This window comes from Mastigoproctus giganteus, chromosome 1 (genome assembly GCF_048544385.1).
Source record: "Mastigoproctus giganteus isolate SK-2022 chromosome 1, ASM4854438v1, whole genome shotgun sequence".
NCBI classification, from domain to species: Eukaryota; Metazoa; Arthropoda; class Arachnida; order Uropygi; family Thelyphonidae; genus Mastigoproctus; species Mastigoproctus giganteus.
Window position 1 is genome coordinate 222,655,851 of NC_143575.1, and position 18,790 is coordinate 222,674,640.

The 18,790-nt window shown below is 36.7% G+C and overlaps 1 protein-coding gene across 1 annotated transcript in view; it reads left to right on the forward strand.

Moving 5' to 3' along the window:
- LOC150091542 (P2X purinoceptor 4-like) overlaps positions 1–18,790 on the forward strand; it is a 151,201-nt gene that overhangs the window by 82,858 nt on the left and 49,553 nt on the right. Inside the window, exon 5 of the mRNA XM_090384477.1 lies at positions 2,286–2,388. Coding sequence (XP_090240603.1) covers positions 2,286–2,388 — 103 coding nt within the window. The remainder of the gene's footprint in view (positions 1–2,285; positions 2,389–18,790) is intronic.

Genomic DNA, 18,790 nt, shown 5'->3' on the forward strand with positions numbered 1-18,790 from the left:
TATTCAAATTGAGGAAAGACAGTTGTAGAATATGTGCGTGGAAATTGGCCATTAGCCAGCGGGTGCTTTATTTCTGGAACAAACTTCCATCTGTTGTAGAAGTTAACAGATTAAATAAATTTAAGGCAGAACTAGACAAACATTTGGAGCTAATGGATGGGTGAATTGTGAATTTTTTTTTTTTTTTGCTGATGTTGTATAAGCTTGCTTTCTTGCATCATATGCCTCTATTAATGCTACTAGCATTCAAAATCTTGCTCATTCTTGACAATGCACCCAGTTATCCTGCACATTTGTCTGATCTGCACCAGCGAATACAACTTCGTTAATTCAGCCAATGTATCAAGGTGTTATAGCCTCCTTTAAACTTTATTACCTAAGAAGATCTTTTTTACAGTTGGTGGAAGCTATTGATGGAATAGGCAGTCCTTCAACTCGCAATTATTTACAGAATTACTACATTCTGGAAGCTGTAAAAATTATTTGCATATGGTGAAGTTAAGAACTCAACAATGAATGCAGTGTGGAAAATGCTGCCCTAAAGAAGCCACATTCGAAATGTCGGGGGTAGTTGAGATTGTGAGAATTGGAAAAATGATTAGTGGAGTGGGATTTGAAGAACTGGAACCAGCAGATATCACAGAAGTCCTTGAATCTCATAGAGAACAATTATCAGTGGGTGATATTTTATCACAATGTGAAGAAGATAACGAAAATGATAAAAAATGAAGAAAGTGCATGCAAAAATTTGAATGCAAAAAGACTACCTGAGTGCCTAAGACTAGGGCTGTGCCGAGACATTTTTAGTACCTGAGGCAAGAATGAAAAATTGTGCCCTCCCCTAAAATATTTAAAAAAAAAAAATAATTAAAAAAATATGACTTATTTAAAATACATTTCTGGTACACGTTTTAATAAAAAAAATTAAAACTGAGGTTATAAAAATGACAATCACTGGTGCGACAACCACGGTAACGACCTAGATAGTGCTGGAGCACAGATCTCGGTATCTGTACAGTGGCACGACAAAGATGTTTATCTTGCAAAACAAGATAAATGGATTGGAATAATCAAAACATAAAATCGAAAATGTTGGCAATTATTTAATCTTTCTTTTGGCGCCACTTGCTAGCTTTTAACCTGAGGCAAGAGCCTTGCTCAGCTCACCCTCGGCACTGCTCTGTTTAAGACTTAAAAATCAGCTTAGCCAGAAAGCTGTGGGTATGTATCCTAATCTGGGATTAGTTTAAATTTTCATAGAACTTTATCATTAGCTTTAGTTCCTTATGGAGAAATATTTAGAGAAAAACAGGGTGCTGTTGAGCAAACAATTTTAACTAATTTTTGGCACTAATTTTAACTAATTTTAAACAATTAGTTAAAATTTTGACTAATTTTGTTGTAATAAACTTTCAACAGTATCCAGATACTGTTGAAAGTTTATCACAGCAGAACAGAGACGAAGAAGTAATGAATTTAGATTAAAAATCCAGAAGTATGTATTAGTGAGATTAATTTTATGGACTTGTTTGTAATTTTTTATTTTTTCTTAATGAATAAAAATAATTTTCAATTAAATTTTTTTTTGCACATTTTTTTGTTTACAGGAACAGAACTCTTATTATGACATATAAACTATGTTTTTCATTGTGCAGATTTGAACTGCGCAGTGTTTTTCCATAACATAACCCCTGTCCAAATCGAGGAATGGCTTTGTTTTTGCCTAGGGAATAAGCTGTTCTTAGTCCAGCATGCTCAGTATTTCCTCAATTTCCAATCATATTCTTGCACAGGCTTATGCAGTCAAATTCTTAGAGTGCTATACTCAATAAAAAACCTACTTTACAAAGAACAGAGCACAGCACCTTCACTAACACCCTAAGGGTGTTCTGGAGACATGAAACTAGATTTCTACTGATCTCATAATAAGGAAACTATTGGACAACGTTTATGATTTCAGTTCAGTCATAGGATACACAGTGGAAGTTTGGGTGAGGGGGAGAATGTCTCTCTGCCTGAGATCAGCTAATTATGGTTGAAGAGGCCTTTATAAATTCCTCTAGCTACGAATGGGACTCAGACCCAGACCTCAAAATGAGTGACAAATGGTGAAACCATTATGCTGACACAGGAAAGTAGATCTTACTTGTAATCAATCCATGTATTCACCCAAGAATTGTCATAAAAGGGACATTTCTTTTCTGCACAACTAATATCAATATATTTATATAATCAAAAATTTATATGTATTTTCAGGCTTTTAATGAATAGAAATTTGTCTGCAGGTGTAATGACAGGAGAGTGTGTAAACTCTACAGTTAACACATCCATACAAGTTTGTCAGATTTATGCTTGGTGTCCTGTAGAAGTAGATGAGGGTGGACCTTTGTAAGTGATCACTGGTGTTCTCTCTGATGTATTTTTTAGTATTTATTTTGTTACTAACAAAACTCAAATTAGATTATAAAAGTCATAAATTTCTTTTCATTATTCATTAGCACTGTCATTGTTTCCATTTATAATTTTCTACAGTTAACATTGCATTGTCTATTTCACCATATCTTTTAGATTTTAATTGATTGCTTTGTTGCTGACTACATGGTTAATGATTCAGAATAGAGCAGGAAATTAAAGTTGGTGCTGTAATGTAGAACTCCATTTAAGAAAAAAGAGACTCATGTTTTATGACTTAATGCATCATGGATGTTGCTCTGCATTTATTGTGTAAATTTTTTTAGTGTTGGCATTGCCCAACACTAAATATTTGGAATAATAATAAAATTATTATTCCAAATTTGATTATTGATAAAAAATAAAATTCTGGCCTTACTGCAGACATATGATGTGCAGTCTTACTTTTTTTTTTGTGCAATAATTGCACTACTATGTCTAAGAAAAATCACGCAACGAATAATAATGGAAATAATATGCAATTGCTGTTGTTTCAATCTTTTATTGATGTATTGTATAATAAAGTATTTAGGAAACCAATATTTATGTTAAATATATATATAAATACACACTTTGTCACAAAAATAAATCAATATTCACAAAAACTGCTTTTTCACATCGTTGTATTGGCTATTACATTCTTGTTTTGAAATTAACAAACAGTCAAATTTGGGAGGAAAAGGAAAACATAATGTACTCGGTGTTCTTTCATCTCTGTCAGGGAAAGTACTAGGAAAAAAAAAAATATTCTTGATCTTTTCATTACCTGTGAACCAGACGACATAATAGGGCTGACAGTACAGGAACCAGTGGCAGGAAGTGATCATGGAGTTCTGTGGTGGACGATGAAAAGAGAGAGAGAGGGACCAGTAGTTAAAGGCAAAGGAATGAGTTATAATTTCAGAAAAGGAAATTATGATGACTTAAGGTGCTATTTGGCTTCTATTAACTGGATAGATATCTCACAGAGCGAATACAATTGAATTATGGTATATCTTTAAAATGTTAATCACAGAAGCCTTGAATGCATATGTACCATTATAAAAATACTCCACGAGGAGGATTCCAAGTTGGATAAATAATGAAGTTGCCAGATTGAAGTTGCATATGTACCATTATAAAAATACTCCACGAGGAGGATTCCAAGTTGGATAAATAATGAAGTTGCCAGATTACTTGAGCAGAAAAAGATGGCATGGAAAAGTTAGAGCAATAAAAAGTACTGAAGCCTATAACAGCTACAAATTGATCTGTAATAGTGCCACAGAAAAGGTTAGGCTGGCAAAGGCCAGATTATGAGAAATTGCTGGCAAAGAGAGCGAAGAGTGGGGATAAGTAACTGCTCATGTGGGACTGAGTCAAATGTTTTTCTGAAATCTAAATAAACAACATCAAAATTATTCCTTAAATCCAGCTCCATGAGTGACCCTGTCAAAATAGCTAACCAGATTTGTTAAACATGATTTTCCCTTTAGAATTCCTTCAGAATTCCATTTCTAGCTAAATGATCCTGAATTCCACCCTTGATCATTGCCTCCATGATTTTTCCTTACTACTGAAGTTAGACTGACCAGTCGGTAATTTCCCACTACATTCTTAGAACCACCTTTATGTATTGGAGATGTATTGGCACTTTTCCAGTCCAACGGAATCACTGAGTTGTCCAGTGATGCTCTCATAATTAGCCCCCATAGTTAAATGCACTCATTTGGCACTCCCTTAAAATTATGGGGTATGCCATCAATCCTAGGAGCCTTACTTGCCTGTAGGCTTGAAAGTTTTTGATGTGTAAACATCTTTGGCAGCAGCACCTACTAAATTTTGGACAGAAGTAAAATCAATTTGTCATGATTTTGTGATGCAGAAATGACATTTCCATTTCATAATAAACAAAAAAAGGAGTCAGGAGAGGAGATTGCAAAAAGGATCTTGGGAGGTGATCTTGAATGTGCTGAGAGCTCGTACAAACCAGGTGGTTGCGGAAAAACTGGCTAGTCTGTAATCAAGTTAAAGGAGGTTAGGCAGATTACAAGAAATCTTTGGTAAAGAATGTCTATATATCATTGACAAAACTCCATGACCTGCTCTGGCAGCCCAACTGCACTGCTGAGAGAACTTCATATCTGACTGCACGATTACCGCCAGGTCTTTTTTATTCTCCACCTCCCTGAGCGTAGTGCCACACAGTTGGTATGTTTCTCTTGGGTTACTGCTATCCATATGCAGTATGTTGCATTTGTCAATGTTAAACTTCAGTTGCCACTTCTCAGCCCATCTGCCTAACTTTTCTAGATCCTGTTGCAGTAGCATGCTGTCTTTATTGTCATTAACAACCCTGCCAACCTTTGTATCGTCTGCAAACTTGGACATTAAGCCTGATATACCTTCATTGATAAATACACAAATTAACAATGGGCCCAGCACCGAACCCTGGGGGACTCCACTAATAACATTAGTCCACGTAGAGCAGTGTCCATTTATTACCACTCTGTGCCATCTCCAACTCAGATTCCTTTTTATCCATTGCAGCAACTTACCCTTAATGCCATACCACTTCAATTTGTACAGCAGTCTTCCAAGTGCAACAGTATCAAAAGCTTTCCTGAAATCCAATTATATGATATCAAATTTTTTTTTTTTAGATCCAGTTCCTTTGTGACCACATCGTTAGTATCCAATCAAATTGGTCAGACAAGACTTCTCCTTAACAAACCCATGCTGTGTCTGAACTGTTACTGCAGTCTTGTCTGGGTAATCCTGTATCACTCTTTAACCAGTGACTCCATTATTTTCCCGCCGACCGGGCTAGCCGAGTGGGTAAAGTACCTGCCCGGCAACCCAAAGGTCGCGGGTTCGATTCCCGCCTCGGGCTTGGATCAAAGTACTGCAAAAACCTTGGGAGGTGCAATATGGCCACAGAAGCCGATGCGCCAACAACTACCAAATCAAAAAAAAAAAAAAATCCATTATTTTCCCAGAACAGAAGTTAAACTAACAGGTCTATAATTATTTGTGTCACCCTTTGCACCCCCTTTGTGAATTGGGGATACATTTGCACATCTCCAGTTCGTGGGAACCTCCCCCGACTCTAAGGATGTTCTCATAATTATGGCTAAGGGTTTTCTTACTTCCCTTGCAGCCTCCTTCAGTATAACTGGATAGATTCCATATGGCCCAGGTGCCTTTTTCATGTTTAACTTCAACAATTTCTCATCCACTTTGCTCTCAGTTATTACAAAAGCACTTAGCTCCCTGTTAGCGTTTGATCAACTTCTGGCAATCCCCTCCTTGAATAACTCCTCATGTGTGAATGTAGATGCAAAATACTCATTCAGTTTATCAGCTACTTGAGAAGGATCATCAATAGTCAAACAATCTATGTTAAGTGGACCAAACTGATTCATCCCCTTCCTTCTAGAGATTACATAAGTAAAGAACTCTTTGCCTTTCTTTGCATCCTTTGCCAAAGATTTCTTGTAATCTGCCTTCGCCTGCCTAACCTCCTTTGTGACTTGATTACAGACTAGCTAGTTTTTCCACAACCAGCTGGTTTATGCCAGCTCTGAGCACATTCAAGATCACCTCCCATGATCCTTTGTGTGATCTCTTCTCCCAACTCCTTTTTTGTTTGTTATGAAATGGAAATTGTCATTTCCACGTCACAAAATTGTGACAAATTGATTTTACTACCATCTAAAATTTAGTAGGTGCCACCAAAGATGTTTACAGATCAAAAACTTTTGAGCCTACAGGCAAGTAAGGCACCTGGAATTGATAGCATATACCCTATAATTTTAAGGGAGGTGCCAAGTGAGTGCATTTAACCATTGAGGCTAATTATGAGAGCATCACTGAACAACTCAGAGATTCCGTTGGACTGGAAAAGTGCCAATATATCACCAATACATAAAGGTGGTTCTAAGAGTAGTGGGAAATTATTGACTGGTTAGTAACTTCAGTAGTAAGGAAAATCATGGAGGCAGTGACCACGGGTGGAATTCAGGATCATTTAGCTAGAAGTGGAATTTTGAAGGAATTTTAAAGGGAAAATCATGTTTAACAAATCTGGCTGGTTAGTCCACATTTTGACATAGTCCACTATTTTGACAGGGTCATTCATGAGCTGCATTTAAGGAATAATTTTGATGTTATTTATTTAGATTTCAGCAAAACATTTGACTCAGTCCCAAATGAGCAGTTACTTTGTAAGCTGGAACAGATTGGAATCATAGGAAAAATTTTTAAATGGATAGCATGATGGCTTAAGGGCAGGAGACATAGGGTTGTGATAAATGGTTATTCTTCAGATTTGGTTAATGTAAGAAGTGGGGTTCGCCAAGATTCAGTATTGGGACCACTCTTGTTTTTAATTTTCTTAAATGACATTGATGAAGGGATAGAGGATGTTATGTCTAAATTTGTAGATGATGTAAAGATCGGTTGTGTAGTTAATGATCACCAACAAGCAAAGCTTCTTCAGAGCGACAGCTATTCTTTAATTCGGCAAAATGCAAGGTCTTACACCTGGGGAACAGCAATCCCAAAGTAACTTATGCACTTGAACTAAAGTCAATAGTGGTAGAAAGGACTTGGGAGTTACGATACAGTCAGATATGAAGTTCTCTGAGGATCAGTATTGGAACTACTGTTGTTTTTGATTTTCTTAAATGGCACTGATAAAGGGATAGAGGCTAAATTTCCAGATGATGTAAAGATTGGTAGAGTAGTTAAAGATCACCGGCAGGCAGAACTTCTTGAGAGTGACCTAAATAGACTTCAGAGATGGTCAGAAAAGTGGTAGCTATGTTTTAATCCAGCAAAGTGCAAGGTCTTACACCTGGGGAACAGTAACCCCAAAATAATTTATACACCTGGTGGAATTGAATTAAAGTCCGTAGTGGACTTTAGGAGTTGCAAAATGGTCAGACATGAGGTTCTCAGAGCATTGTAGACAGGTTGCAAGGAAGGCCCGTGGTGTCCTATTGTGTGAACAAATTGAACATTTGTTCATCCCTTATATGATGGGATTGATATCATAATCGTATTATATAAGGCTATTGTTAGACCACACTTGGAATACTGTGTTCAGCTGTGGAGACCACACCTAAAAAAAAGCGTAGAGCTTCTTGAAAGGATCCAGAGATGGTAACTCGCCTGGTGAAATTAGCAAAAGGATGTCCTTATGAGGAAAGATTATATTGGTTGTTTGGAAACTAGGCACCTTAGAGGCGACTTGGTTGAGGTGTTTAAGGCTCTGAGAGGCAAAAATAAAATTAAAGGGGAATGAAATTTTCACAGTTATGATTGTAGAACCAGGGGCCGTAACAAGTTAGGGGGAAGAGATGTTTGGACATGGACTACAGGAAGTTTTATTTTAGGGAAATAAAAGAGTTTGGGGAAATTCAAAGGTCAACTGGATAGTTACCTATGGGAGGAGGGAAATGCATAGGTTGTCTATTTCCTTTTCTCTTATTAATTATTTATTTTGTTTATTATTATTTTAAATTTTTATTTTTATTTCTTTATTTATTTTTTTGCTGGTGCGGCATAACCGAGTAGTGTGTATGCGGGGGGGCATTGTCGAGGCCACGTTATGCCAAGGATCTGGGTATATTCTTACCATGTATACGCCATATCCAAAAATTTCATTACTTCATACAGCATGTCCCCCCCCACCTTTTCTTACTATTGAATATACCATGAATTGTCAAACTAATAGAGTAAGCTTATCTTTCAAAAAGATCTAAACCTCCCAAACACTTCCTAGTTCATTTCACAAATATACATGGTCTCAATTCTAATCTCAATGACTTCCATTTCCACTTGCAGTCTGCCAAACCCCATGTACTTTTTCTGGCAGAATCTCAGTTATCGGTTGGTTCAACTACTGCTCACCTCAGTTGCCCAAATTATTCATATGCTACTTGTGCATATGTCCGATCCAATATTCCCTGTCAGAGACTTGGTAATTTGGAATCTCCTCTTTTCTATCTTTTTTGGCTTAAAATCTCTCTACCTCATTGTGTCAAATTCATCTGCTGTCTCTACCATTCTCCCAACTCCAATAATCACTTTAAGCTCTTTGACTTCCTTCCTCTCTTTGCAACTTTACTTTCTCCAGTCCAACTTCCTAACAGTGAGGTAATTTTCCTTGGTGATTTTAATGTTTACAACTCTAGTTGGCTTTCGTTTTCTAGTCACACCGACCCAGCTGGCCGTGATGCGAGTATTTTGCAATTACTAACAACCTTGCACGGATTGTTCATTTACCTACAAGGATACCGGACAGTCCTAACCATACAGCCAACACACTTCATCTTTTTCTCACAAATGACCCTTTTAAGTACACAGTCGAAGTGAGTGGTCCTTTAGGCACCTCAGATCACAACTTGGTGATTGTCTCTTCTTCAATGCAGCCTTTATCTCATGGCTATTCCCAACCTCGTTTTGTTTGGCATTACAAGAATGCAAAATGGGACAACCTGCGAGATTTCTTTTCTTCTTTTCCTTGGTCAGATTACTATTTCAAAACTTCTGATGTCATCGTTTGCTCGGATCGTGTCAGTGAAATTATTCTTGTAGGAATGGAATCCTTTATTCCGCACTCCACTTTAAAACCTTGTCCTTTATCTAAACCTTGGTTTTCCAATAAATGTGCTAAGGCTGTTCAAGAGAAGAACATTGCATATTGTAATTGGCTTGTTTCCAGTTATTCAGTTTCATTTTCTGCCTACACCAAAGCTCGCAACAATTGTAAAGCAGTTATTAATCAGTCCAAACTAGATTTTGAACAGGCTAAGAGCAGAAAACTTGCTTCTTGCCCTAATGGAAACCGAACATTCGGGTCTCTTGCCAAAGCTATTGGCTGCAACTTTTGCCCATCTCTGCTCCCACCTCTGTCAAAACCAGATAGTTCTGTTGTCACTTCGGCCAAGGATAAAGCTGACCTACTGGCATCCCTTTTTTATTCCAACTCACATATTAATGATCTTGGTAAAACACCTTCCACCATTCCTAGCACACTTCATTCAATGCCTCCTCTGGTCTTCCGTCAGAAGGATGTCAGAAGGATTTTGACGAATCTTGATGCTAAGAAAGCTCCAGGTCCTGATGGTATTTCTCCACTTGTTCTCAAAACCTGTGCTCCTGAACTTACTCCTATTCTTTGCCGCCTTTTTTCACTTTCTTATTCCAAAGGTGTTTTTTCTTCTGCTTGGAAATTTGCTCATATCCTGCCAGTTCATAAAAAGGGTGACAAATCTCTCCCATCCAATTATCATCCCATTGCAATTACTTCTACTCTTTCTAAAGTAATGGAGAAATCAATTAACCGCCAACTCTTAAACTACCTAGAAACATTCTGTCTGATCAACGATCGCCAGTATGGATTCCATCAGTGTCGATCCACTGGTAATATTCTGGCTTATGTTACTCATTAATAGACAAATTCAATGGAAATTGAATTTGGTGAAACACAAGCAGTTGCTTTTGACATCTCAAAGACTTTTGATTGTGTTTGGCATAAAGATCTTCTAAACAAGCTTCCATCTTATGGTTTGGCAAATGTTTTTTGTAATTGGTTATCCAGTTTTCTCTCTGATTGCTCACTGAGGGTGATGGTAGATGGCTCTCTATCATCTAACTTCTCCACTAACTACTCCAAGGTTCAGTTTTTTGCCCCACTCTTTTCCTCTTGTATATTAATGACCTTCTTTCATTGACTGGAAATCCTCTCCATAGTTTTGCCAATGATAGCACGTTGCATTCCACTTTCCATTTCGAGAAACCTTACCCTGCTCAATCAGCTTCAACTTCTCGAATATCCGCTACCAATTCCTTAAATGCCGATCTCCAGGTAATTCTCCAGTGGGGAAAAGACAACTTAGTTGATTTAAATCCTTCTAAAACTTAGTCTTGTCTTATATCTCCCAAAAAAGATTCTTCTGCTTCTATGCTTGTCTTTGGTAACACTCTGATTTCTAGGCAAAATGATATATCTCTTTTGGGGATTACCCTGATTTCTAATCTCTCTTTGCACAAGCACATTACAAATATTGCTTCCCCTGCATCTAAAAAACTTGAAATCTGTTCACTCTGTATAAATTGCCAATCCGCCCTAACATGGAATATTGTTCTCACATTTGGGGCGATGCACCCAAAACCTCTCTGAGGCTTCTAGATTCCATTCAGAAGAGGGTAGTTAGGTTAATTAATGACTCCTCTCTAACAGAGTCTCTCCACTTGCCATCTCATAGATGTACTATTTCTGCTGCATGCCTTTTCTACGGATACTTCCATGGGCACTGTTCTTCTGAATCAGCTTCTATAATTCCCGCTCTCTCTTTCAAAACATTCCGAACATGTGCCACCACATGTGAACATCTATTTACTGTCCAACTTCAAACTCACAGACCCAACTTTTCATCTTCCTCATTTATTCATTCAACTGCTGTTTTCTGGAACAACCTTCCTTCATACGTATTTCCTGAAAATGACAGTTACAGAAGTTCAAGTCTAATGTCAACAAATATCTTCTTTCATCTTCTCAACCTCCAACCCAAGCATTGTACTAAGTACTATAGGTTCTAATACCTCTCGTGTTTGGGGTTTTCATAAAAAAAAAATAAATAAACCTTATGCTTCCTTATTAATATGGCCATTATTAATACTAACTATTCAGTAGACATTAGCGAACAAACTTTTGCACATTTTAGTTGTTACTTTTAAGTGTTTCATTTTTTAAAAAAACAATCAAGGGTTGACTGTTTCATTGCAGCTCTTTGTTTCTTTTTAACAATTTCAATAAAGCATTTTAACTTTAAAATTGAAAAGGAACCTACCTCTTCTGTTTCAAGAAATTTAATTCCAGTTTGCGAACCAATGACTTCATCCCCGATCTTATGTGGTGACTTTGTCTCCTCATCTTCGGTTGCATCTGGATCATGACTTTCAACAGCAACGTTTTCGATTATTTCCGAGTGAGTCATGTGCTCATATCTAGGACAGTTGTTGTCCCCATCTATTCGACATTCTGTTGTGACCCCTCTTTCTCTATCGACAAACTGTGCCAGTACTCACTGTGCATTGGCCACGTCATCTTCTGTCAGGCCTTCATTAGTGTACCTTTCAAAGAACTGAAAGGTACACTTTCAGTGACATCTTCCTCTATAAAGCTCTCAAAGTCATTCTCTTCATCACTATCACTGGCTACTTGCGAGTTATCTGGGATTAGTCTTGCACCCAATATGTTTCTCCAACATTTTGAAATACACCTTTTTGTCACAATTTCCCACACTTCTCCGCCAATGTAAAAAACTTTAAGTTCAATTTCTTTAAAATTGAGGTAACAGAATCCTCACTAGTGGTTATTCGCTATATCAGTCTTGTGGAAGTTTGGAAGTTCATTTTATACATCGATATAATCCCTTAATCCAGAGGATGTATCTTTGATGTGGTGTTTTTCAGTAAGTAGCTCACTCTGATTTTACCATCTCTGCTTATTAGATTATTGGCAGTAGAATGGGTAGGACAGTTATCTAGCAGGAAGAGAGTTTGGTATTCATACCCAATGCAAAATTGGTTTCATAAGTAAAATGTACCTGATGTACGTAGAAACCAATTTTCAAAAATACTGGAAGTCATCCATGCATTTTTGCTAAAGTCATAGGCAAATGGTATAGAGGCCATGTTCACATGATGGAAGCACAGTGGTGATTTAAACTTTCCTATGCAAAGTGGATTCAGTTTGTGAATTTCTGTTTGGTTTACACAGAAAAGTACGGTCACTGTGTCTTTCATTTGCTTGAAGCCTTGTGTTCTTTGAGCATCGTTCTTACAGGCCAGAGTAGAATTGGGTAACATTTTATAGCAAAGTCCAGTCTCATCACAGTTATATACCTGTTCTGCAATATAGCCACCATCTTAAATTATTTTCTGAAGCTGGACAGGGTGCAAATTAATTGTCAGCTGAATGTATCTCACCTGATACACCCATTTTGGTTATTCCATGCTGCTTTTTAAAACGTGCTCGCCATCCATTACTTGCAGTGAATGCTGTGGACTCGTTTCCATGAAGATCATTGTGGAATTTTTTAGCTTGGGTTTGCAGATAGGGTCCAGATAGAGGTGTGCTTTCAGATCATTCTTGAACAAACCACTGAAACACAGCTTTATCCACTTGTTTGTTTTGAGTTTATCACAATTTTTGTTGCAATGCTTGTTTCCATAGACTTGGCTGCATCATGAAGTTTCTCCTCTTCTTTCTTCCATCCATTCACTGTAGATTCATTCACTCCAAGGTTTCTAACCACTTGAGTTTGCTGGACTCCGGACTTGATTCTATCAAGGGCAACAATTTTTTTCTTCAATAGTAAACATCTACTTTTTTTTTTAAGTTTCAGACATTATACTGTATTTAAAAAATACAGCTTGCAATTTGAGAAACAAGAAAAATTGACAAGAAAAAGGGGTGTTTACTGCATGAAAACCCTATTTATTCCTCTTATTTGCATATCTCTACCTAACTAATTTGTGCAGAGCCAATTTGTACTTTTGCTTTCGTCCTTTTTGCCGAATATGTTGGTATATAGATTGGCAAATGTGGGGGGGGGGGAACATCCTTCACATCTTGCCTTTAAAATTACAGTTTTTACAGCATTTATAAATCCTATCTCAAAATCAGTCATTATTGTTTCTGGTGGTATGGATGGAATTAATTTTTTGAATTCTTTTACCATCCAAACGTATGTGTTTTCAGATTTTTCAAGTAATAATACAAATAATAAAGGAATAACATCATTTCTTAAACATGGAATGTGTATAACTAAGAAAAAGGAGGGGGAACAGTTTTAAACGTACTGTCTGCATACCAGTGCTGGGACTGTACTAATAATTGAAGGTGCCACTGTGTTGAAAATATTAAAATGCAGTCATTTTAAGGACCAGAGTCAAATAGTTTTACACAGTTCTTAACAATAAAAATTACATAGAACTATGGACTATATTGAAAGACTTCCCTTTTAAAATATTACCTTGTATTTTCAATGTGAATAATATTTATATAATTATTTGTAAAATAATAAGAGATATAATTATTTTATAAATAATAAGAGAAGTTTACCTTGAACACTTCCGTATGATACTCTCCAGCTATTAAAATGAAAATCTTACCTTATGGTATAAAATAATTAAAAATCAATTGAACACCATTAAAAATCGATGACCTGGTATACAACATTTCTTGCAGGGATTGCAACTCGTCGTACCAAGGTTTTACACAAATGTGTAAAACCGAGGCCACATGTAAATCAACACATGGCCCTCAGTTCGTGCTTCTCGTTCAGCAGCGTCAGAATTATCCCTTCATGCCGTTAACGAAAATTATTAACTTTTTTAATAATTAAAAAAAATTTTATTTATCAAAGTACTTAGTGTCCAATGTAATTATACCAGACTATTAACTGCAAAAACTGTCGAAATTAAATTACACAAGAATTCTGTTAAATGTTTGCCAGCCATTTCTGTATGTTTCAGTAAAATTTATTTTTGTCTTGTTTAATTGTACATAACAGCCTCCAGAGTAAAAATAAATATTATTACTGTGTTACTTATTCTAATTAATTTATTTATCGGTGAACTGTGTTTTTGCTAAATTATATGTTCGGTGAATTTTCATAGATCCCCCTTCCTCCTTGACAAGTTGAGAAGTTAAGTTATTGAATTAGCATTAGTAGAGGCATATGATGCAAGAAAGCAAGCTTAGGTAGCATCATCCAAAAAAAAAAACACTCCCATTTCACCCCTTTGTTCGATCCAAATATCTGTCCAGCTCAGCCTTAAATTTATTTAGGCTATCAACTTCCATAACAAAAGATGGAAGTCTGTTCCACCAACCAACTACCCGCTGGCTAAAGGCAAACTTCCCGACGTCTATCCTACATCTGTCTTTCCTCAGTCTGAATTTATGCCCTCTCAGGTGATTATTCTGAGCAAGAGGAAGAATCCCATCTGCATTGAACATGCTCAAATTATTCAAGGCTTTATACACCTCAATCAGATCACCTAGCAGGTGCCCAGTCTCCAGACACTGTAATTTGCAAAACTTAAGCCTTTCTTCGTAAGAGCAACCCTTTGTTCCATTCACTAATTTTGTTGCCCTTCTCTGTATTCGTTCCAACAGCTCTACATCCTTCTTAAAATAAGCCCTCCAGACCTGCATACAGCACTCAAGGTGTGGCCTGATCATTGCCTTGTACAAGGGGATAATCACCTCCTTATCCCTGCTAGAAAAATTCCTGTATATCATTGACAAGACACCATGGTCTACTCTTTCGGACCATCTGCACTGCTCAGAAAACTTCATATCTGCCTGCACAATTACTCCCAGGTCCTTTTCGTTCTCTACCACTGTCAGTGTAGTACCACAGAGTTGATACATTACTCTGGGGTTACTGCTTCTCATATGTAGTACTTTACATTTGTCAATGTTAAACTTCATTTGCCACCTCTCAGCCCATCTGCTCAACTTTTCTAGATCCCGTTGCAGCAGCGTACTGTCATTAGTGTCCTTAACAACCCTGCTAACCTTCGTATCATCTGCAAATTTGGACATTAAGCTTGATATACCATCATAAATATCATTTATAAATACAGAAAACAACAATGGACCTAACGCTGAACCCTGAGGGACTCCACTAATAACAGTAGTTCACTATGAGCAGTGTCCATTGATTACCACTCTGTCTTCTCCCACTCAACCATCCTGGGGTTACTGCTTCTCATATGTAGTACTTTACATTTGTCAATGTTAAACTTCATTTGCCACCTCTCAGCCCATCCATAGCAGCAATTTGCCTCCAATGCCACACTGCTCCAATTTGTTCAGCAGTCTTCTATGTGCAACAGTATCAAAAGCCTTTCCTAGATCCAAATATATGATATCAAAGAGATTTCCTGCATCCAGTTCCTTTGTGACCACATCATAGTATCCAATCAAATTGGTCAGGCAAGACTTTCCCTTAACAAAACCATGCTGTATCCGAGCTATAACTGAAGTATTGTCGAGATGATCCTGCAGTGCTTCTTTAACCAGTGCCTCCATTAATTTTCCTGAAATAGAAGTTAAACTAACAGGTCTATAATTACTTGTCACCCTTTGATCCTCCTTTGTGAATTGGGGGTCACATTTGCGCATCTGCAGTCCATGGGTATCTCCCCTGAGTCCAAAGAAGCTTTCATAATTATGGCTAAGGGTTTGAAGAATCACTACTGATAATCAGGTGAAGAGTATTACTCCCTCTAGTTGCCTCCCGAACATGCTGATGTAGAAAACAATCATCCAAGTGACCAACCCACAAATTCCAGTCAATATCCGGGAAATTAAAATCCCCCATTATAAGACTCTCTGATTTACTGGCGCACTCTATTTCCCTGTACAGTTTCTTATTATACTCATCAGAGTCATTAGGCCTACAACACACTCCTACTCTCAATTTTGATCTCCCAATGCTTATGTCACACCAAACTGACTCGACACTGCAATGTCCAGTGATATCGACTGGCTTCACTTCCTTGGATTTTATGTCTTTCTTAACTAATAGCATAACCCCCTCCTCCCTTCCTATCCTGTCTATCCTACCTGTACACATTGTACTCCCCAAATTCCAGTTCTGCATTCCTTATATCTGTGTGACACCACGTCTCTGATATCCCAACAATATCTGCCTTTGATGTTTTGAGCAATACCTCAAATTCATCAAATTTATTTACCAAACTCCTATCATTGGTGTATACATGCACCTGTTCCTATTCTTAGCTACCCTAACACAACCCATGTGTTTACTTGTACCGCAATGACTCCCAGCAGTCTCTGAAATACCCTGCATCTTGTTTTCCAGGCTGTTGCTCATTCCAATAGAAGCAGTGCAAGAATCACTTTCACCTCTGCCATATCTACTGTTAATCTATTAGTCCTTGTATTCTTGTACTGTTAATCTATTAGTCCTTGTATTCTTGTACTGTTAATCTATTAGTCCTTGTATTAAATGATACTTCATTTAATAACTTTGAACTTTTCAGATGTTAATTTATACTTCATGCATTAAGAATCTGTAGATAAAGAACTGGCAGCTAATCTTTTAGAAATAGCTAAAAGAATATAAATAAGTAATAACAGTAATATATGAAACTATTAATTCCTGAAAAATTTACTTTTATGCTGTATGGGTAAATATACACTGAAATAAGTACTTTTCTTGAAAATAACACCTTGTTACTTTATGGTTCATATTATAACAAAAACTCTGTGAAAACAGTGATTTTTTTTTTTTTTTCCCCCATTACTTTGCTTATGCTTATACTTTGCTTTCATTACTTTATAACAAAAAAAAAAAAAAAAAAAAAAACACAAAAAAATGTGCACTACTTCATTGGCCCACCCCCTTTCTTTGATGATTTCTGCACATTGTCATGATGGCATCGACTAGATAAGATTCTGAATGTATTCCTTGGGAAATCTCATGGTACCAATTTGCACAGGCTTTGCAAATTGATTTATTCTTCAACCATTTTTGCACCTGTGGACAGTAAAGACAGCATAATAAATTACATTTATTTAAGTAAGAGTGCGACATTTCATAAATTTAAAATTTTTCCTAATTTTATGAAGTAGTATTTAAGGTTTTGGCTCTATGATATGGAGCAAAGTCATCTTGAAAAATGCAATTGGCAACATCTCCATAGTGATCTCTAATTGTGAGAAGTAATTTTGTCTCAAGAATGTCCTTGTATGCCTCAGAATTCACTGTACCCTTCACAACTTCAAGACGGCCAGTCTTCTACATGAAATATAGCCCCACATTATTTGAGATGCAAATGTTTCACTGTGGAGACGATACAGGTAGGATGAAATTCTCCTCTTTTTCTAACAGTGTGCTGCTCACCTGAACCATGCAAATTGAATTTTGATTCATTAGATTAAATAACACATTTCCACTGATCTTCAGTCCAACTAGCATGCTCTTTTGCTCACTTTAGATACACTGGGCTTTAATTTTTTGCGTCAAAAGTGGCCTTTTTTCTTGGTATAGCAGTAGGATCTTCTGTTTCAGATACACGAACAAACCAGAAATCTGTCCTGCACTGCAGAAGATATTCATGGACATCCAGTTCCTTTCTTTCTGTTTAGATTTAGATTGCCAGTTTCTGATAATTTTCATAATAAATGTGCCACTGTTGACTGATTACAGGGAATCCTTTTAGTTATTTTATGCGTAGAATGTCCTCTGCATTCAGCGCAGCAGCAACAACACTTTACCTGCATGATGTTAATTGTGAAAACAGCCATTGTAATAGCACAGAATACTGGACTCATGGCATATCTACTGTATTTATACTGCTGCTAGGTTGATACAATCATGTATGGCACGTGACCTCATCAAAGAGAGCTTGCTAGAGATGGATGATGCAATAAAGTAATGCTATTACAAAACATCAAGGACTGTCAGTAATGAACACTTTTTTTCAAGAAAAGGGTGAACAGAAAGTGGACATGGAAGAGTCCAAATGGATTAACAACTAATGAAATAGACTTCATCCTCACTAACAAGATATATTGTGAATGATGTTACCGTCCTGAATAAGGTAAATGTTGGAAGTGATCACAGAATGTTAAGATGTACACTTGATATAGATGTAGGAAAGGAAAAAACTGACTCAAGTAAATACAAAGGTCTTTGAGATAACAGAAATGGAGAAAGAGCAGTATGTACTGGGACTTAAGAACAAGTTTGAGCTTCTGCAGACTGTTCAGGACCAAGATATCGACGAGGAATATTACAACTTTCTGAATGTGATAAAGCCCAAGAAACCTATAGGGAAAAAGAAATCCAAAGAAGAAAAAATTAGTCAAGAAACACTTGTCATGATGAATGTTATGTACTGTACCAGTATGCATTTTGAATCGTAACCTGTGGAATTTAATGTAGGATGGTGGTTAGATGCTCAGTAATGTTACTCCTTATGGAACTGTGATTTGCCTGAACTGTAAATCCACCATGGTAGATATTATTCAAAAATAGGATACTTTGGGTCAGTGGTCTCAAAAGTGGGGTGTGCGAGATGATTAGCAATAAATCAATATTTATTAATTATGAAAACTTTAGCTTTTCAAAATATAATTTAAAATAAAAATTATAAATAAATGTTTTTTTAATACTTCAGTATGTGGATTTGTTTAATCGTGCAGCTTTATTTGATCATGCCATCGATCATGCATGTTCAAGTACATGCATTTTGTACTTGAACTTCAGTTTAATTTTGTTTTGTATTTTTTTTATTTGTG